The sequence below is a fragment of the Notechis scutatus genome, chromosome Z, assembly GCF_049901735.1.
Source record: "Notechis scutatus isolate UNSWTSFEM ecotype Mainland chromosome Z, rNotScu1.2, whole genome shotgun sequence".
In the NCBI taxonomy this organism is placed as follows: domain Eukaryota; kingdom Metazoa; phylum Chordata; class Lepidosauria; order Squamata; family Elapidae; genus Notechis; species Notechis scutatus.
This window is the reverse complement of record NC_142025.1, coordinates 123,982,907-124,005,200: the sequence shown is the minus strand read 5'-3', so window position 1 is coordinate 124,005,200 and position 22,294 is coordinate 123,982,907. Positions and strand designations below refer to the sequence as shown.

The window sequence follows — 22,294 nt, the reverse complement described above, 5'->3', positions numbered from 1 at the left end:
CGCAAGGGAGCCACGTGATGGAGGGCGGAGCGTTCCTCAGTAATTAAGCTCAGCCTCCAACGACACAGACTGAAGCACCTCCCACTCTCTGGATGATCCTCACGGCTCCAGAGAAATGGCATGTCAGGTAAGGACCAACGCCCATTATCACTGGAAAAGCTGTTTCTTTCCTACTGATTTCATAAAAGCTGTTTTTATCTCTTTATTCCTCAAGCTATAAATGATGGGGTTTAGGTTTGGGGTCACTACTGTATAGAGCAGAGCAAGGATCCTGTCACTGTCCTCAGAATTTGCCCAGTTTGATCGAATGTAAATAAAAATGATAGTTACATAGAAAATGCAGACAACAGTGAGATGTGAGGTGGAAAATGCTTTGTGCCTATTCTTGGCCACTGACATCAGGAGAATAGTGGGGATGATGAGGAGGTAAGAATAGAGTATGAGCAGGAAGAGTATCGTCAGCTAACACTGTTAATGAAGAAATTATCATTTCTATTTTGTAGGTATTGGTAGATGCCAGCCTCAGAACAGGAATAAGGTCACAGAAGAAATGGCTGATTCTATCTGACCCATAGAAGGGAAGGGTGAAGATTAAAACAGAGAGCCACAAAGCCACAAAAACACCCCAAGCCCATGAGGCAGCAGCAAACTTAGCACATTCTCTGTAGTTTATGATATATGGGTATTGCAAGGGTTTGCAAATGGCAACATAACAGTCATATGCCATGACACAAAGAAGACAACAGTCAGTAACACCAAAGAGAAGGAAGAAATACATCTGACATCCACAGCCCCAAAACAACATAATCTGGTTTTCTGATAATAGGTTCACTAACATCTATGGGCTGATGATGAGGTATAGCCAATTTCCAAAAAGGACAAGTTCCAGAGGAAGAAATACATTGGGGTATGAAGTGTGGGACCGACAATGATAAGGATCAAAACAAGATTGTTCCCTTTCAAGGCCATGAGGTAAAATATTAGCAGGAAGGAAAACAGCAGTTCTTGCCTAGTCTTGAAATCTGAAAAGCCCAACAAGACAAATTCAGTGAGACATGAGTGGTTGTCTGTTTTCATGGTATCCATGTTGAAACCTGGCAACAAAAGAGAAATGTTAAATATAGAATTAAAAAAATTATTTGCAATTAACAAATAGGCTTCACACACTACTGACATACATTTTGTACGTTTATTCAGAAGTAGTTAATTTTAATCAAATATTTAGAAGCAGGGCAGGAGGAGTTCAATTTTAATTTAATATCCTATGCATTTTGCATTTGATTGTATCATGTTAGTCAACCATTTCTCAGAACTGATTTGTGAATATTTTTAATATTTAGAATCTATTTATGGCCCTCTTATTTGTTTGTTTACTATTTCAAGGAGCCTATGCCTTGTAAGAATTCAATGAATTAAATAATATTCATAATTTACCCTGAAATTCTGACCACTCCCAGGTAACTGGGAGTTTGCAGTTCTAAGAAAAATTATTTAAGATGAAATTAGTTCATCTTATTTCTCACTAAATATCATTTGTTTCTATTGCTTATCATCAATGATAATCTATTCCTGTTAAATAAAGAATGTCCCTTTTCCTCTAAAGAGGATATCAAAATGTGCATAGATTTCATACATCATCTCTCCTATAATAAAACAATTAAAGGCTAACATAAGTTGAAAATAAAATTCTCATAATATTCCATGCAACATCATTTAAATATTAAGTTACAGATTTAATTACAGATACAAATTATCTGTCTTCAACATGCACAAGATCAGAAATCCAACAACCAAGCATGACCCTTGGTAAATTATGAGATATTGATCTTACTTTTTTTGATGATGTCAAATTGATAAGGTGTTTCTTCTTATAAAAAAATAAAAGTATTCATTGGCAATTTGAGTTTTTCAAGATTCGTCTGCCATATCTAAGACTTTATGTAATCTCTCCTCTGAAATATATATATATGATGAACACTTTACAGAATGAACACTATACAGAAGCCTGATGATGGCAGATGAGATTCTGCTGAAACGTTGCTACAACTTTAAAAGAACAACTACAATGACGTGGGAAAATACCCGAACAAAGCTGAATGCCATACATGTAAGTACCCGCGAAAACTTAAGAAAACAAATATCTATCTATCTATCTATCTATCTATCTATCTATCTATCTATCTATCTATCTATCTATCTATCTATCATACAATTAAGGCTGATTACATCAGCCAACATTCTCATCTCTGGAGGAGCCACTGGATTCCTTGAGGAACTGAAGTGAAACTAGGGACCACTTCTTTAACAACATCACAAGACACAAGCCCAGGAATTCATTTTGTGGATTTGGTAAATGAATGCTAGGGGGCAACCTAGAGCTGGGGGAAAGCATTCCTTACCATAGAGTTAACAACTCTCCCAGCCTCAGAAACTGGATATTTTCACATTCAATTTCCACAATTCTGTTACCATTTCCTATGTTTGCTTGTCTTATAGGAATTGGAGAGCTAGTTAGGTGTAGTTTGTTTTCATTTTATTTTTGCTGACTACAATTACAGAGGCTGCGCTTGGACAGAGAAGCTTTCAGAGTGTGGTTGACAATTCCTTTTCTGAGAGGGGTCTTTCACGTTTATTATGCTTCTTCCTTGGGGGCTTTGTTAGGCATTTTTTTTAACATACTCTTCAAAACCTAGGAAGCCTGATCCTGAAACTGAAAACAAATTCCTGATTGAAAGAAATTTATTATTATTAACAATCTCTTCTTTCAGAGGCACTATAAATCTTCACCTATCCACCTGCTCTTTTGCCACAAATTTGCAGCGTACAGCCAAGGGACTCCTTGCAACACTGTGGAACATCTGGAAGGAAGCAGCTTCACCATCTCAGCCCCCTGCATGAATACAAAGTGCAATGGGTTTCCCCTCTTCCAACCTTTCCACTTTAGGAAGCCAAACCAAAAAGAGGCTGCGTCCAATGAGAAGGCAGAGCAGGAGTGCGTGGTTACTTGTCCTGTGCTATGGATTGACTGAGAACAAGTATCATTTAGCAAATTGCCCAGGAGAAGGGTGCCTTAGAGGAGGACCGGCAGTTCATTGGTGGGGGAGAAACACTGGCAGAGGACTAGCTGATGATAAATGCCCATGATGGCTGCAGTGGGAGCAGCAGTGGGATCCTATCTGTTCCACTACCAGTTTGTTGATCATGCACGTGCAGCTTTTTACACACTGCTGTTAACTGGAGCAGGGTTTGATATAGTGTTCCCTATTTTTACTATTTGTTGCCTGTTTGACAGGAACGCAGTAATCCACTTATGAAGGGATCTGGAAATGCCGTAAGAATTTAGTTTTAACAGTAGTTTGTCATGTACCACTGAATCAAAGACTTTGCAGAAGTCTATGTAAATTGTGTCTATAGCTTTACCCTGGTCAAGTAGAGTACTCCATATGTTTTTGCAGTGTAGGAGTTGAAGATTGCAGGACAATTTTTTTCCTGAAGCCAAATTGTTTTTTGGAGAGAAGGTTGTTTGACCCTAAGTGGAGAGTGATGAATTGGTTAATTCACATGACTTTGCATGTGACACAACACCATGAGATTGGTCTGTAGTTTTCAACCAGGTTGGGGTCACCTTTTTTGAAGATCGGGATGATCGTAGCTAAGGATCATAGGTTCGGTAAGGAGCTGGTTCTGAATGATATCTCATATATAATGCTTAGGGATTCCACTATGGCAGAGGGGAGCTTTTTTAAGAAATATGCACATAATCCATTGGGGCCAATAGATAAGGATGGTTTTAGGTTACATAGTGTCTCTTCTATGTTATCTTCTGTAAAGTCAACATGTAGTAAGTAGATCAGTAGAGTTACTTGTGGTACAACTAGAAAATGTGGGGCATGAGCCATTGCTATTTACAAAAACTGAACTGAAGAATGTGTTGAAGAGGTTGGCCTTAATGGCTTCATCATTGCAGTCTTTCCCATTTGGTCCTTTTAGGGGTGGAGTGGTTCTTGAGTCTTTAAGTTTGGTGTTTACAAAATTGTGGAAGGCCTGGGTGGATTTTGTACATAGGAAGTTTTCCTCTTGCTTGCAGTGGTAATTGGTGCATTCTGCCTTTATCTGTCGGCATAAGGTGTTGTATTGGTTTTTAAAGTTTGCTACATATCTAGTTTGGTTTTTATGTCATAGCAATCTTTTTTTTAATTGAAGTTTCCTTATTGTTATGGATAATTTGTTTTTTGTTTTTGTATTGGGAGGTTACTAATGGTACATATAGTTTAATGACTCTTTCAAGTTCAAACAAGAATGCATTATAATGGTCTTCTGTAGTATTACAGCTAGAGAACACAACGTATCAATCAAGAGATGATAGGTTGGCATCTATGAGATCATAGTTGGCTTTTTTGAAGTTATATTTTGGGGATCCATCATTATGTTCCTCTTTGTGAGGGTGTAAATTGAGACAAAAGTCAATCATACTGTGGTCACTGTTTGAAAAGGGTTCTTGTATTTGTAGGCCATATATTGAGTTTGAGCTGTTGCAGAAGATGAGGTTGAGGCAGTTGTTGAGTCTAGTGTCGTTAGTTACTAATTGATCCAGTTCCAGTGTAGTAACGGCATTTTACAGGGTTGTATGTATGGGTTCAGATGTACATTCATTTAGGGTCCAATTTATAAGAGGTAAATTGAGGTCACCAAGGAAATTAAGAGGGTGTAGGCAAGAGGCAGCCCACGTTAGCAGTGAAGTTAGCTTGTTTACATGAATTATGTCATAATCAGGGGCTCTGTAGAATAGTAAGAAGCGGATTGTGGTATTTGAGGACAGTTCATAGACGATGGTCTCTGGAAGAGCAAGTTCCTGTGTAATTTGAATCTTTTTTGGATTTAGGGGTTTTTTGTAGAAGATAGCAACTCCACCTCCTCTACGGATTTCACGATCTGACCAATAAATGTGATATTCTCTGACTGTGGTAATGGAGTCTGGAAAAGATGCACTTAACCACATCTCAAAGACAAATATAATGTTGAATGTGGTTATGCCTAATAAGATGAGGAATTCATGCATTTTGTTTGTGAGACTTCTTGGGTTGAGTAGTTTGCATTTTACATATGCAGTAGTGGGTCTGGAGGAAGTAAGGGGCATGCATGCCTAATGTTGGATGTTGAGGTGATGGTTAATGGGATGTAAGTTGAAGGTCTTGCTTTTGATACATTCTGTGCACTAGTCAATGTATAGATTAGTATTTCCTTGTTCATGGAGACTTTTGAGCTCAGCTCAAAGGATCACAGGATTGTACACGTTGCTGTAAGGTTAGGTCTGGCTGAGAACGGAGGTTCTTATGGTTGGTGTTGCTCTTGGTGAGTGAGTTTATAATGTAAATGAATTTTTGTTTGCTTGATTTATTTTTGCAAATGACCCTGCAGAAGTGTGAGGCCACCGAGCCATCACTGTTTTTGAACTCTGGACCGATGTGCGAAATATCAAGTATTCCATCAGAGGAGATGGTTGATGCTTGATAGTCACTAATTATGTTGTGGACATTTGGGATGTCATCATTGTTATTGTTCTCTAGACCAAATAAGATGGCGTTTGGATACTTCCATTCCCGCTCAACAGCTTCTTTGATGAGGATTGGGATATCATCATTTATTGGATTTGTTGTTTTTTGTGGGTTGGATTGCGGTTGTGGGGTAGAGATGTGGTTTGTAGCTATTGGATGTTCATTTTTTTGTGTTGCATCTTTTTTCTCAAGGTTAGTTAATCTTGCTTTTATTGTGTCCAGGGATTTTACTATGGTGTCAAGGGATGTTATTTATGTTTCTATGGTATCAATTCTATCAAACAGGGCAATATATTTGTCCAGTTTGGGTTTGTATGGTAGGCAGAAATATGGAAATGCATGGTTGGATGATTCTAGGAATTGAATCATTTGTTTGGGTAATCCTAAACAGCCATGGTGAGCATAATTGTCACATAGGGAACATTTGGTGGAATTTTCATTATCCTTTAGAGTTTCTTTAAATATAAGGCATGTGCTGGAGTCTTGTGGTTCATTGGTGGGGATTTCTTTCTCTTTGGGTTGTTGTTTGGCATTGGATTTTTTTCCTGGCATGGAAAGTTTGTTGAGATGGTACGTTGATAAAATTGCTCAATCAAACATCTCCACATCTTTTTATATTGTGGCAACCAAAATTGGATGCAATATTCCTAGTATGCTCTTTTTAAAATTTGAAACAAAAGAAAATGGGGAAATGGGACATTTAATTTTGATAAGGATGTGAAAAGTTAGGGTATATATACCTGATAAAATAACCACATCCAACCTGTACGCTCTTCATGTGAAAGAATTCTAATTTTTTTATGAACAGACATTGCCTCTTTCCATCTGTAATGAGAAATGTCCTTTTGGCTACAGTAAGGTAAAAATAGAAGGGACATTATCCTGCTGCTATGACTGTAGACAGTGTCCAGAGGGAAGATAACTTACCAAATGGGTAAGCAAAGGAATATATTGAATATATGGATAATTTAATAATATAAATGAGGTTGAATTTTTAATCAGTATTATGGTGACTGAAAATCTTGAGCTATCCAATAGGTTATATAGATCAGTGAACTACTTGTTTATAATTCAAAGAGATATTTCATGCTTCAAGGTTCCAAGTAATATATCCTATTCAATAAGAAGGTCTGGACATAATGTCTATTGATATTCTCAGTCATCCAAAGTACTTCTTATCCCAAGGCTGCTTTTTCAAAAAAACAACTGAACTTACTTTCTTTTTTCCTTGAAGACATTTTACTTCTCATCCAAGAAGCTTCTTCAGTCCTGACTGACTTGCTTCACACAGAACTGAAGAAGATTCTTGGATGAGAAGCAAAATGTCTTCAAGAAAAAGCAAAGTAAGTCCAGATGCTTTTTGAAACAGCAATTTGGGGAAATATTTAATACTATAATCAACCAATTCATTTAAATAGTATAATCTCTCATCAGGATCAATAAATTTCTTTGATTTGCATAAGGTATATATATAAGGCTTATATACCATGTTTCTCCAACAATATGGCCCCCACCAATAGGAAGGCCCAGCATGATTTCTAGGCATGAGGTGAAATTAAGTCCCGCCCAAAAAAATTAGGCCTATTTAAACCATGCGTTTCCCCGCCATTTCTCACATCGTTCATTAGAACTACACAAGGTGAAGAGAAATGGCGGGGAAGGGTGGGGGAAGAAAACTTGCCTTTGTCATGCCCCTGGTGGAGACTGACTCTGAGGAAGAGGAGAAACAGCCAATAGGGAGTGGGAGTGTTGCTCCTGGAGGTGGTGGAGGAGGTTGGGGAAGGGCAGAGGCCGGCTGAGCAATCAGAGGAGGATCCAGGCCCATCCCCTATCCATCCTAGGTCATGCAGGGAGGAGAGGATCAGGGAAAAGCGAGGTCTACTCAGGAGGAGATTACCATGATCCTCCTCATGGCTTCCAGCTGGGAGCTATGTATATAAGTTTGTAAGTGCATAGTCAGAATTGCTGGAGTGAAAGTTTAGTGTTTACTTTGAAAGAGGTTTATCTTTGCTGGCATTCTTCCCATGGACTCTCCGGTTATTTTCCTGGAATGTATGATTATTTATCTTGGATTGCTTTGGAACTCTCATCAATGCAGTTTGTTTTGGTTTTCTTTTTGCCTCATTATTTACTTTTGTGACTTTAAACTGTGCCTAATAAAACAGTGAAGTTAAGTTGAAGGCCTTACCGGACTTTAATGTATGTTTTGGGTTTTGGGTTATTTTGAGAGACTACAGGTCATCACAGCCTTTAGGAGGACCCTGCAGGTAGCCTAGGCTAGAATACCCTGATCTACTACCGATAGAACATCGGCCGATGGAAGTTCTGCAAAGGCAGAGTCACCAGCCACATCTACCAGCCAGTAGAAAGGGCCTCGGGGTGAGCACCCATGTGCACTCCTCTCACCACGAAGCCATTTCTATTGGCCGATGGAAGCTCCCCAAAGGCAGAGACACCAGCCGCTTCTACCGGCTGGTGACTGTTGCAGCATCCCCACAGTCATGAAAGGCCAGGCAAGGAGATGCATGCCTCAATGTGAGTGATATTGAGTTGGCCACGCCCAGCCAATAACATGAACACCAATCCATGTCCACCCAGTCACATGACCGCTAAGCAACGTCCACAGAACCGGTTGTTAAAAAATTTGAATCCCACCCCTGGATCCCCTCTAAGATATGATCCCTAGGACATTTGACTTTCTGGTCTTTTAAGGGCCTTCCAGAAGGATGACTTGATTGGGGCCAGCCACATCTTGAGAGCAAGAATGATCTCCAAGATAAGGCCAGGGCAGAAAGTGCTTTCCTGCTAGGTCCCACTTAACAAAATGCACAGGCTTATGGGATATGGGATCAGTAAATCCTTCTAAAGCTTACAGTACCACTTTATAAGGTAGATCCTGTATTTAACAAAGGAGAGAACACTATGACCTCAACAGACATGTTTCTTTTTCTTTCTAATTGTATATTGCTTTCTTCTTCATGGATATAACCACCCATTGCACCATTTTCTACTTTGTATATTAATTTCAAAGATTCATAGCAGTGTTGCAGTGAGTACTGAGATGTGGTAAACATATTTCCTTCTGATATTCTTCAAAGACAGTACTTTTGGAAAAAATAATAGTACTGATTACTAATTAAGTATAGTAAATGTCCCTTCTACCCTATCTCTCAAGGGAATTTCAGTAGACACTGACAAAATTATGACCCTAAGATTAAGACATTACATAGCATTCACATCTGCTCAGAAATATAAAGAACTGCCTGCATGGAGAAAAAGAAGGATTTGTGTTTGATCTGTGATACATCCTTGTCTTAATTCCAGATAACCTTCATTGTATTATCTTTAGTAACGTAAATGGGTCCCCATAACTTTGGTTGAATGGTAACATAGCAGTTGCTCTTTAATTTCTATAATGACTATATATTACACTGAGTTGGTTATGATCAGGACTGTAGTTTTATCTTTTTTTCCTACCCTCTTAATTTCTCCTATTTACAATTGCAAGCTCAGTAGTCCTCTTCCAGTCATTCACAAGTATTATCAGTCTGGAGACTTAATAATTGCTGCAATTATTTTTCAAGTCTTCTTTCTTTCAAATGAGATCACTTTCCAAAGCCTTCCTTCTCATGAAGTACTTGATCGGTACATGTAAGTATCCCCCTGTTAATCCTCCTCCAGCTCCTCTTCTTATTTTCCTTATTTCTACCTATACTGTATTATCTATGTTCCATTTTTCTGTTGAAATATTTCAGTTGCTAGTGGTCAGTATGCTAATCCAGTGTCCATGCTTAGCCATTTTTACTTCCATAACTGGGAGAAAATCAGCTTGTTCAATCACTGGAGGTTAAATTGAGACAAATCAACTTTCTAGGACACTAAAAAGCTTGAAAAATTCAAAACTTGGAGATCTCAGTATAATTCCAAGCTTCTTCACATTTCATCTCAACCAAAAATTAAAACACTAAGCCCTCTGATGTGTTTGAGAAACTTTTCAAGTTTTTACAATTCTATGGTGGAAAAATGGAACTGACTTCCTGCTCTTAGAAAAATTTGGGCAAAATATAGACAAAACTTAAATCAAATACTACCTTAGCATTCAAATTCCTTCTGGAAGAGATATTTTATCATGAATTTAAAATCTTAAGTACAGAAGAAGAATCTTAAATACAGAAGAAAGCAGGGTACAAATGCTTTCTCGGTTCGATTTTAGCTTACTGCTCCCCCCTATCTATGATTCCCTATCATATAATAAAATTATGGTTTTCCAGATATTTGTTTTTGTGTGTAAGTATATATGTATGCATGTACAAACACACATATATGCACACACTAAGTATGTACGAATTGTGTATATGTGTGTGTATGACAGACAGTAGATATCTTCAGACAGTAGATATTTTAAATGTGTGTGTGTATAAATGTATATACACACAAACATATATTTAAAATATTTCCTGTCCGAATCTAAAGCAGAAGTATATTCATTCAGTTTATAATTCTCACTGAAGGTTCCTCACTCATAATTACCAATACACTTTGGCTCTGGCATTTGCTGTAAAGGACATCAATGAAAATTCTGGGATTTTGTCCAATGTTAGCCTCGGTTTCCACATCGCTACCAACTATCTTGAGGATTATACAACTTACCTTTTAGCAATGGAATTCCTATCTACAAAAGATAAATTTATCCCAAATTACAAATGTGATGACCAGACAAATATGGTGGCCATCATTGGAGGAACCCAGACTAAAACCTGTGTCAATATGGCAACCACTCTGTGCAACTATAAATTTCCCCAGGTGAGTAAAATATGGAGCAAGATGGAAAGTCCACAAGTGAAAGTCCACAATGTTCAAATATTGAATCCTGATAATCACTCTTATAAAAAGGATTCTGAAAGCAAAAAATATGTGTTATTTAATGATGAGGAAGTTAGTAGATATGAAGATTACGGAGAAAGGATTCTACTTTTTGCTTGATGAGTACTAAATTTGCAGACATTATTTGGTAAAAATTTCATTTTTAGGAACTTGCCTGGAACACCCACTCAGGCCCAGTTATTTAGTACATAGAGATATATGCATTAGTCCTTTATATATTTTTTTCTAGAAAACTCTGGTTCTTCTGTCTTTTCCCCACGTAGATCACATTTGGATCAGCACCCGTGACATATAATGACAATTCAGCACTTTTTGTAAAATGGATGTTCCCTGATGAGATCCACCAGCTTAAAGGAATCCTCTACTTACTGTTGCATTTTGGATGGATCTGGGTTGGAATGATTTCTCCGTTTGAGGAAGATAGAGAAAGGTTCGTTCAAAAGAGTCTTTCTATGTTTTCAGAGAGAGGAATCTGCTTTGACTTTACAGAATGTCTTCCCCAACTGATGTATGGTAATGAAGCTGCTGAAATGGTAGAGGAAGCAGATAAATTATATAGAATAATCATGGGGAGTACAGTCATTGCTGTGATCTTGAATGGTGAAACTTCAAGCATAGTGCCATTGAGGATGATGCTCTCTGTTTTAGATTCTGATGATATTCCAAAGGAGAGAAAAGCCAAAGTTTGGATCATGCCAGCTCAAATGGAATTCACCTCTATTCTAATGCAAAGAACATTGCCCATTGATTTTCTCCATGGTGCAATTTCCTTTGCACTTCATTCAAAAGAGCTAATAGGATTCCAACAATTTATGCAGACGAAAAACCCAATTTTTGAAAAAGACAATGGGCTTATTAGGGATTTCTGGAAAGATGTATTTGAATGCTCATTTTCTAGTGATATTTCAGATGAGAATGCTGAAAGGATCTGCACTGGAGAAGAGAAGCTGGACACTCTTCCTAATTCTGTCTTTGAGACCACCATGGGTGGACTTAGTTACAGCATCTACAATGCAGTCTATGCTGTGGCACATGCTCTGAGGGCCTTGCATGCCTCCCAACTCAAAGATGGTCGAAAATTTGATCCGAGGAGGCAGAAGCATTTCATTCAATCAACGTGGCAGGTAACATTTGCTCATGCAAAATAAAGGATGATCAGGTATAAAAGTACTGGCTTTAAAGGACTGTGTAGTAGACTGGAGATAGATGATGATCTCTCCCCCTCTGTTGAGAGAGAGCTGATCAATTTTGACATTGAGCCTCTTTGATCCCTCTTTCAAACCAGCAGTCTTCTCTGTCCAAAATGTGGACTTCGTTGTCTTCAAAATTTGTCTTTTAAATGCAGACTGTAGATATCCTCATAGGTTTACTTTCATGACAGTTATGAATCCATGGATACATATAAGAAATATAAAAGAAACAATAGGACTGAGATGGTAGGCATGTTGGTGCGCTTATGCACGCCCCCTAGAGACCTCTTAGGAAAGGAGTGAGGTCAATTGTAGAAAGTCTAAGGTTAAAGTTTTTGGGGTTTGGGGAAGAAACCACAGTCAGGTAGAATATTCCAGACATTGACTACTCTGTTGCTGAAGTCGTATTTCCTGCAATGAAGTTTGGTGCGTTTTACCTTGAGTTTGTATCTGTTGTGTGCTCTTGTATTGTTATGGTTGAAGCTGGTAGGACATTACAATATATAATTCTATGTACTATACTTTCATCAGACTGAAGGCAATGTAGTTCTAGGTTGACTAGGTCTAGAATTTCAAGTCTGGTGGCATAAGGTATTCTGCAACGAGTAGAGGAGTGGAGAACTCTTCTTGTGAAATATTTCCGGACTTTCTCAACTGTGCTAATATCAGATACGTAATGTGGGTTCCGGACTGATGAGCTGTATTCGAGTATTGGTCTAGCAAATGTTTTGTATGCTCTAGTTAGTAGTGTGATATTACCAGAGAAAAAGTAAGATTAGGTTAACAACTCTTAATGCCTTTTTGGCTATCATTAGAGATGACAGAGATGAGTACTCTAAAATCCTTGACAGAGTTTGGATCATCAACAAGGCCTTGACTATTCAGCCTGTATTTTTTTTCTAATTTTTTTTTGCCAATATGTAAGACAGATCATTTATTTGTTGAGATTTGAAGTTGCCATTTGATTCACCATTCTGACATAGTCAAGGTCTTCTTGAAGGGTAGCAGTATTGTCTGTAGTGCTAAATTGCTTTACATCATCAGCAAAGAGAACACATTTACTCTTAATATGATCACAGAGGTCATTTATGTAAAGTATGAAGAGAGTTGGTCCTAGAACACTGCCTTGGGGGACACCACTGTTGACAGGTACAGAATTTGATAGGACGCTCCCAATTTTGACCATTTGTTGTCTGTTTGACAGGAATGCTTCTATCCAGTTATGCAGGTGTCCAGAGATACCATAAGATTTTAGTTTGAGGAGTAATTTGTCATGTACCACTGAATCAAAGGCTTTACAGAAGTCCATGTAGATTACATGTATTGCTTTGATCTGAGTTGTGTAGTCCATATGTTTTTGCAATGTAAGAGTTGCAGATTACAGGATAGTTTTTATTTAAACCAAATTGTTTATTAGAGAGTAGGTTGTTTGTCTCTAAGTGGAGGATAATGTATTGGTTAGTAATTGATTCCATGACTTTACAGGTGACGCAGCATAAAGAGATTGGTCTGTAATTTTCAACTAGGCTGGGGTCTCCCTTTTTGAAGATGAGGATGACTGTGGCTTGTGACCAAAGATTTGGCAAGGAGCTGGTCCTGAAAGATTTGTCGAAGATTATGCTTAGAGGTTCAGCTATGGCAGTGGATAGCTTTTTTAAGAAGTAGACACATATTCCATCCGGTCCAATAGATAGAGATGGTTTTAGATTGTGTAGTGCTTTTTCAACATTGTCTACTGTAAAATCAATATGTATTAGATCATTTTTTTAAAAAAAGTTTTTATTTTTTACAACAAACATACAAACCCCCCCCCTCTTTCAATTATATACATACAGTGTGTCAGTTGGTTACAATCTTTTGCACTATCCTTTTCTTACCATTACACACAAGTTATACAAATTCTCACCTTATCAATGTAGCTTGTGCTTATGTAATATCAATTATTAAACCTTCATTTGACTAAGCTATTTTTCCATCATTTTATACGAGATATTCTAATTTTAATTATGATTTAATCATACATTCCTCCAATTGTTATATATTTTATATTGTATTCTATATCAATCTATTAACTTTTATTGTAAGGCTTACTAATCTATTTCTTTATCATGTCTTTTTATCTAACCATTGATAAAATAAATCCCATATCATATAAAATTGTTTATCCTCTTGTTCTCTAATTTCAAATGTCAATTTACTCATTTTGGCACAGTCCATGATTTTCTTAGTAATTTCCTCCTGCATAGGTATTTTTTCTTTTTTCCAATTCTTAGTGAATACAATTCTAGCCGCTGTTAAAACATTTACAATGAAATATTTCAATTCTTTACAATATATTTCCGGTATAATTCCCAATAAAAATATCTCAGGTTTAAAGTCTATGTGTTGTTTTGTCATTTTTTCCAACCATGTGTGGATATAGTCCAATATTTTTTTGCATGTCCACCACATTTGGTAATATGAACCAGGTATCTGATGACATTTCCAACATTTTATTCTTGAACATCCTCGCAATTCTTGTCGGGGGTAAGTGCCACCTGTAAAACATCTTATACAAATTTTCTTTATATGCAGTTGACATTGTCATTTTATAATTTTGAGACCACAATTTTTGCCATTTATCTAAGTCAATCCCATATCCAAATTTTTTTCCCCCACGCAATCATTGTTACTTTTACTTGGTCTTCCTCTAATTTAAACTCTAGCAAATGTCCATAGAGTTTTTTGAATACATTTTCATCAATACCTGTCAAAATTTTATCTAAATCAGTCAACTTATCATAGATAACTTCTGTTTTAACATCTTTATCAGATCTAGATTGTATTTGCACATATGAAAACCAATTCATTTTTACACCTTGTTCTTCTAACGCTTGCATAGATTTAAGTTCACCCTTTTCATTCAATATCTCACCATATCTAACTCTTTGTTCCTTTTTATATATTATTGGATAGGAAAAAGCTTCAATAGAAGATATCCATAGTGGAATTTTTAAATAATATTGGTTTTTTATCTTCTCCCAGTTTAGAAAAAATGCTTCTCAAATATAATGGGTTCTAAAATACTCCTGTGTTTTAGTTCCCTTATACCAGAGGAAGGCATGCTCCCCTTACAGCAAGTCATGTCCTTCTAAATTCAAAAGTCTGGTATTCTTTAGTGTTATCCACTCCTTTACCGATATCAAACTCGTTGCTTGGTAGCATAATTCCCAATTGGGCAAAGCGAATCCTCCTCTTATTCTTGCATCTTGTAGCAATTTAAGTTTTATTCTCATTTTCTTCCCTGCCAAATGTATTTTAGCACTATTTTGTTTAAATCTTCAAAAAATTCTTTCCTAATCTGATTGGAATTGTCTGGAATAAATATAAGATTCTAGGCAATACATTCATCTTAATTGTAGATATTCTCCCAATCAGTGATAATTGTAAATTTTCCCATTTTATCCAGTCTGTCGCAATCTGTTGTTTAAGTTTAAGATAATTATCCTCCTTACGTGTGCTACATCTTCGTGTTATGTGTATTCCTAAATACTTAACCTTATTTGTGACCTGGATCCCCGAAATATCCTCCAATGCTTTCTTTCGTCTTACTAACATGTTCTTTGCTAAAATCTTTGTTTTATCTTTATTTATTTTCCTGCTACTTTCCCATACTCTTCTATCTTTTCTATCAGTTTAGGTGCTGACTCCAATGGATCCTCTAATATAAATACTAGGTCATCTGCAAAAGCTTGTAATGTATACTCTTCTTTTTAAATTTTCATTCCTTTTATTTCTTTTTCTTCTCTGATGTTCCTATTCAGCACTTCCAGTGTTAACACAAGCAACGGAGGTGACAGTGGACAGCCTTGTCTAGTCCCTTTTCTTATATCTAAAGTCTGTTAATTCTCCATTTAACATAACCTTTGCAGTTTGTTTATGATATATTGTTTCTATGGCTTGAGTAAATTTTTTACCAAAGCCCATTTGGTCCAATTGTAACAGCATAAAACACCAATTCACATTATCAAAAGTTTTTTGTGCATCTAAAAAACATCAGAGCCATTTGTTTTTCGGAATGTGCCTCATAGTATTCTAGTGTATATAAAATTATTCTCATATTATATTTAATCTGTCTCTTCGGCAGAAATCCATTTTGATCAGGGTGAATAAAATTGTTTAAGTATCTTTTCAGTCTTTCTGTCAGAATTGAAGAAAAATTTTATAATCTGAATTTAATAGTGATATTGGTCTGTAGTTTTTAACTTGCCGTGGTCTGTGTCCTCCTACAGTAAAAGTGTGATATATGCGTCTGACCATGTTTTGGGTATTCTCTTCTTTGTCATAACTTCATTCATAACTTCTAATAAGTGAAGATTCAATGTTTCCGGTAATGTCTTATAAAATTCCACTGGCAAACCATCTGGACCTGGTGCTTTCCCAATGTTTTGCTTTTTTAAAGCTTTTGTTCATTCCATCATTGTTATGTTACTTTCTAACGTTATTTCAAAATCTTTAGGTATCTGAGGCCAATTTGCTTCCTGTAAATATTGTTGAATTCTTTCTTCCTGAACATTCTCTTGACAATTTCCATAGCATACATGTCCTTGTTCATTTATCAATTGATTTATCCTTCTCGAGTCTCTTTCCTTTCTCAGTTTATCTGCTAGCCATCTGCCTAGTTTGTTTGCATCTTCAAAATAGTTCTGCTTAGCATTTTTAATTTTTTGTGCTGTTTCTTCTTTTTCCATTAGCCCCATTTTAAGTTTAGTTATGTCCATTTTAATTTTAATGTCCTTTTTTGTGGAAATTTTTGTAGTTCTTTTTCCAACTTCTTGTAGTCATCTTCCAATATTTTAAAGGTTTTTTTTCTGTTTTATATTTCTTTTCCTTGTATCATCCATTATCAAGCCTCGAGTATAAGCCTTCATCGTGTCCCAGAGGTTCTGTAATGATGTATCATCTTTTGTGTTTTGTTTAAAGAAAAAAGTCAATTCTCTCTCAATTTTCTGTTTAAAGTCTTTTTCCTTTGATATCGTATTATTGAAAATCCATCTAGATCTCCTTTTTTGTAATTTCCATGCAAGTGTTGTTGGATTGTGATCTTCGCAGGGACTTGCTTCTATTTCAATGTCTTGTGTGTTAGAAAGCAATTCTGTTGACATCCATATCATATCTATTCTACACCATGATGCATGTCTATTTGAATAAAAGTTATATTGTTTATTTTCCACATATTCATTTATTTTCTCTCTCTCCATGCATCTTTTAAGTTTATCTCATCTACCATTTGAAAGAAGGATTTTGGCAATGTCTTTCTACCTTTCTTTGCTGTTTTTTGTGTTTTATAGTCCAATTTGTCAATTATTATTACATTAAAATCTCCCATCAGACAGATATTAGCATAATACAGTTCAATTATTTTCTCATGTAATTTCCTGTTTACCAAGGAGTTCATCCTGAAAGATTTTTCAAAGATTATGCTTAGAGGTTCAGCTATGGCAGTAGATAGCTTTTTTAAGAAGTAGGCACTTATTCTGTCCTGTCCAACAGATAGGGATGGTTTTAGATTGTGCAGTGCTTTTTCAACATTGTCTTCTATAAAATCAATATGTATTAGATCATTGTAGTTATCTGTGGTTCGACTGGGAAATACTGGGCATGATCCATTGCTGTTTACAAATACTGAGCCAAAGAATGTGTTAAAGAGGTTGGCTTTAATAGTGTCGTCATTGCAGTCTTTACCATTAGGTCCTTTCAGGGGTGGGATGGACCTTGAGTCTTTTAGTTTGTTGTTTACAAAATTGTAGAAAGTGCGAGTGGAATTGGTGCATAGAAGGTTTTCCTCTTGTTTAATGTAATAATTGGTGCATTCAGTCTTTATCTGGTGGCACAAATTTTTGTATCGGCTTTAGAAGTTGGAAACATGACCAGTTTTTTTTTCCGCCAAAGTTCTCTTTTTGGATTGAAGCTTCCTTATTGTTATGGGTAATCTGTTTTTTCTGGTTTTTGGAGTTGTTATTGGTACATATAGTTTGATGACTCTTTTGACTTCAAGTAAAAATATGTTGTAATGTTTTATGAAGGAGTTGTTTTGTTTCCCCAATAAAGAAATCTCCACATATTTCATGGCATTGTACTGCATATACCACATTGCTTAGTTTGTAATTTGGATTTTTTTTTTCTCATTTCCTTCTTATTTGGACAGTTAAAAAAATAAAAGAATATTTATTTATTTGTATTTCATATTTTTTATGAAATACCGCCCCTCATGGTCCATCCTTTTACATATAATTATTGGCTTTGTAATATGAAGAAAATATTTTTTAAAAAAAAACTATCATTATTTTTCAAATATGATCTCAATGATCTGAATAACAAAGATCTTGCATGCAAAATTGGATGAAGTTTGAAAATAAAATGAAGATATTGAAAAAGTTTAAATATATAACTTATGTTGTATATTCATGAACTGGGATAGAGCTTGGTAACAAGGTCAGCCAATGAATAGGCATGGTAACTAAATCAGCCAATGGGGACAATTTGGAAACTGAAACTAGAAATAGCCTAGGATGGAAACTGAAACTAGAAGTAGCCTAGGCCTGGCTCTATGTTAAGCTGTGCAGCTCTGAAGCCATTGAGTTCTGAATCTGTCTATTGAAATGAACTGCTTCTCTCTTCTGCTTGCCTGCTGAACTAAATTAAAAGAGAAACTAATTTGCTTGTCTGCTGAAGTTACTTGCAATATGTTTCTGTCTGAGTTTGCTGCATGTTGGAAAAATCTTCAAATGGTTTATAAAATCTATGTATTATGTTTATAAGTGCTGTAAATAAACACAGCCATCTGTGTTTATTTTTCTGGAGCTGAATTAATGCTGCAAAACTCTGAATATGTACTTTATGTATGAAATAATATGTAAAGGATCTTATTTAATCTACAACCTGTATATTTAACAGTTTTAAATGTAAAAACTTTATCAATCAATAGCATGAAGAAAATTTCAAATTTAAATGGTTCTCAATTATTTTTTATTTCTTTGTTTTTCAATTAAAAATAGTGTAGATTGATGGAAAAATGGCATTCCATTGACTGTAAGCAAAACAGAAGGAACTGAGATTTCTCCATATGATTTCAAGGAATCCAGTTAATATTTATATTACTTTGATTTTTCATTCAGCTCCACCATTTTTTGCAGCAAGTCTCTTTTAACAACAGTGCTGGAGAACAGGTTTCTTTTGGTCCCAATGGAGAATTTGAAACTGGGTTTGATTTTTTCAATTGGGTCACATTTCCAAACAAGTCCTTTCTAAGAGTCCAAATTGGAAGCATTGATCCCATGGCTCCCCCAGACAAGTTCCACACCATTTCTACCATGGATGCTGTTTGGCCCCTTGTATTTAACCAGGTGTGTCTCGTTTTGCAGTTTTTACGAAATCGCGTATTCATTCATCCACAGAAATAAATGATTAAATGACTATCACGACAACAAACTTTGGATTTAGCAGCCTCAATATTTTTTATATGTGATGTGAACATAAACTGCTGAAATTTAAACGGGTGATTTAAAATTGAAATGCCCATAACCTTTGATTATCTCCAATACAAAATCATCTCAGTAATTGTAGTACTGGATTTTGCGATTTTGTGATTAGTCAGTTGAGCATATCAATGCATGAGCATTGAGTTCAATGCAATGAAATTGAGATAAGCTAAGACAAGCAATAAGATAAATTGGTATATGATAAAATAGAATGCAAATATATATTAAAAATGAATATTTCAGACCAAAAACAGCAGGTGCTTGTTTCCCAAACTCAGCAAATTTATGAGGTGTGGACTTCAATTCCAAACTTCAACATACTGGCTGGGGAATTCTGGCAGTTGAAGTTCACACCTCTTCTACTTGCTGAAGATTGAGGAACAAATGAATTGAATTGAATTTTAATAAATTTAAAACAAAAGAAAATGGTGAAATTGGACACTAAGGATTCATGAGGATGGGAAGAGTTTGGGTATGTATAATTGATGAAATGGACACTCCCAACACATACATTCTTCATATGAAAGAAATCTCATTTTATTTATAACAGACAATGCCTCTTTCCATCTGTAATGAGAAATGTCCTTCTGGCTCCAGCAAGGTAAAAATTGAAGGGAAATTATCCTGCTGCTATGAGTGTAGACAGTGTCCAGAAGGGAAGATAGCTGACCAAATGGGTAAGCAAAGGAATATGTTGAATATATGGATAATTTAATAAATATAAATTTATTAAGTATAAGTATTATGGTGTCTGAAAATTTTATTTGATAGGTTGTATACTTTAGTGCATTTTGTATATTATTTCAAAAAAAATAATATGAAGTCATAATATCTTAGTAAATAAAGTATGCTATTAATTCTTCATACTTAAAACCTATCATGGTTCTGTGAAACAGTTTTATTCGTTCTTTTTCCCCAGACTTAGATGACTGTTTCCCATGTCCAGAGGATCAATATCCAAGCAAGGGTCAAGATCATTGCCTTCAAAAAACTGTAACTTACTTAACTTTCCAAGAGCTGTTGGGTATTTCTTTGGTATTGATTGCAGTCTCATTTTCTGTCATCTCAGCTGCGGTCCTGGGAATCTTCATTAAACACCAGGACACTCCCATTGTCAAAGCCAACAACAGGACCCTCACCTACGCACTTCTCATTGCTCTCCTGCTCTCCTTCCTTTGCACTCTGCTCTTCATTGGGAAACCTGATCAAGTGAAATGTCTCTTGCGACAAACTACGTTTGGCATCACTTTCTCTATAGCTCTTTCTTGTATTTTGGGTAAAACAACCATAGTAGTTCTTGCTTTCATGGCCACAAAGCCAGGCTCCAAAATGAGGAAATGGGTGGGGAGAAGGATGGCCAACACAATTGTCCTATCTGTCTTCACGGTTCAGTTCACCATCTGTGTAGTGTGGTTGGCAATGTCTCCCCCATTTCCAGATTCAGACATGCACTCCATGGTTGAAGAAATTGTCCTGGAATGTAACGAAGGTTCAACAACAATGTTTTATACTGTCCTTGGCTTTATGGGGCTCTTGACTGCTGTCACTTTCACAGTGGCCTTCTTGGCTAGGAATTTACCTGACAGCTTCAACGAAGCCAAATTCATCACCTTCAGCATGTTGGTCTTTTGCAGTGTCTGGGTGTCATTTGTTCCCACCTATTTGAGCACCAAGGGAAAATACGTGGTTGCTGTGGAGATCTTCTCCATTTTGGCTTCAGCAGCTGGATTGCTGGGCTGCATTTTTTCTCCCAAGTGCTATATCATTATTCTGAGACCTGATTTGAATAAGAAGGAGCAATTAATAAAAAAATAAAACTGATATTTATATCTTGAATTAAGATAAATTGGTTATTTTCCATATAATATAAAGGGTTTGGATTTTGGGTGGTGCTTTTGGGGGATTCTGTGTTATTCCCTCATATCAGCATATCAATATGACATATAAGACAATACCTTGATATATAGGGACACAGATATATATCCCTATTACACTCACTCTGTGAAAGTATGATAGATAATTTAGCATGTCACTCTTGCTTTGCATGAAGATTCCCATGAAAATAAGACAAACCAGGAAGTTAGACAGTACTGGAAAAATAAACATACAGAGAACCTGTGTGACTGCAAACTCTCATTTAACATTCAGACATTTTTCTCTTCTATAACAACTTTTTCATAATTTTCAGGATGTGTAGATAGGTATTGAGGTAGAGTCACACAAGAAGGCGACTTTCAAAGCATTAGCTTTGATTATATTTCCAAGCTAACTTTAGGACCTCGAGAGTTTCTATGAATCTTTTCTTTTTGAACTATTAGATCATTATTCTGTGCTCCAATAAGAATAAATGGGAATAGCTAATCAAGAAGATAATTGTGTTTAAAAATTGGTTTTTAATATTACAATGTTCAGTTGTCTCATACTTATTGAATTTGTGTCCTGGAACCCATAAGCCTCATAATATATTTGAGTAAAAAAAGATCTTGCCAACCATCCTAATATTCTTCAGAAGTATGTTTTTTAAAAAAAAAAAAAATACAGGAAAATACCCACTAATTTCTACTGTTCCAAATTTGGATGGTTGAGACCAATATGTTGGTATTATGGATAAGATGGTTGTCCAGAAATTGGGGAAACAATCAATACTAGTCCCCCTTGAAGCATGATAGCATCCACAGTTATGTTGTTGTGGGAATTGAATAAAGAGTTTGGAAGAAGGTTGTGATGGAGAATTACTTCTTAGCTTCCCTCATGTAACTGCCTTAAATATTCCTTAAAGATATTGGCCTAATAGTGGTTTTATATCTGTGTTTTCTTTCTTGCTTTTAATGAATTTCAAGAAGCCAAATCCCAAAATGTTTCAGAAGGCCTAAGTATTTTGCTGCATTTATTAGAATGACAAAAATGTATAATCATAATTCCAATTAAAAAGAACTGGAAAAAAATATGAAATATCACGACCTGGATATCGAAACTACGCAATTATTGGATGAAACATGAAACAGTGATACCTGTTGTCATCGGGGTACTTGGTACAATGTCCAAGAATTTTGCAAAATAAATCAAGAATTTGCAGCTTCCTGCTATAATGCCAGCAAGCTGCAAAAGATTGTGCTACTCAAAACAACATACATTTTAAGAAGAT

At 36.0% G+C, this 22,294-nt stretch overlaps 1 protein-coding gene and 1 pseudogene across 1 annotated transcript; one reads left to right on the top strand and one right to left on the bottom strand.

Moving 5' to 3' along the window:
* Nucleotides 1-147: 147 nt before the first annotated feature.
* Nucleotides 148-1,077, bottom strand: LOC113427823 (olfactory receptor 10P1-like; annotated as a pseudogene).
* A 7,789-nt stretch (nt 1,078-8,866) lies between these two features.
* LOC148129228 (vomeronasal type-2 receptor 26-like) lies at nt 8,867-20,964 on the top strand. Its single transcript, XM_087948402.1, has 6 exons — nt 8,867-9,206; nt 10,067-10,358; nt 10,703-11,563; nt 18,787-19,014; nt 19,700-19,826; nt 20,069-20,964. Exons 1-6 carry the CDS (start codon nt 8,971-8,973, stop codon nt 20,962-20,964), a joined length of 2,640 nt encoding a protein of 879 aa, XP_087804528.1. The 5' UTR covers nt 8,867-8,970.
* Nucleotides 20,965-22,294: the final 1,330 nt, after the last annotated feature.

Bases quoted from the DNA above. Each gene is read 5' to 3' on its own strand.
- LOC148129228 (XM_087948402.1), top strand. From the start codon at position 8,971: ATGACTATATATTACACTGAGTTGGTTATGATCAGGACTGTAGTTTTA. The intron at 9,207-10,066 runs GTAAGTATCCCC...TTCTCACTGAAG, and splicing joins GAAGTACTTGATCGGTACAT to GTTCCTCACTCATAATTACC. The intron at 11,564-18,786 runs GTAACATTTGCT...TTTTTCATTCAG, and splicing joins TCATTCAATCAACGTGGCAG to CTCCACCATTTTTTGCAGCA.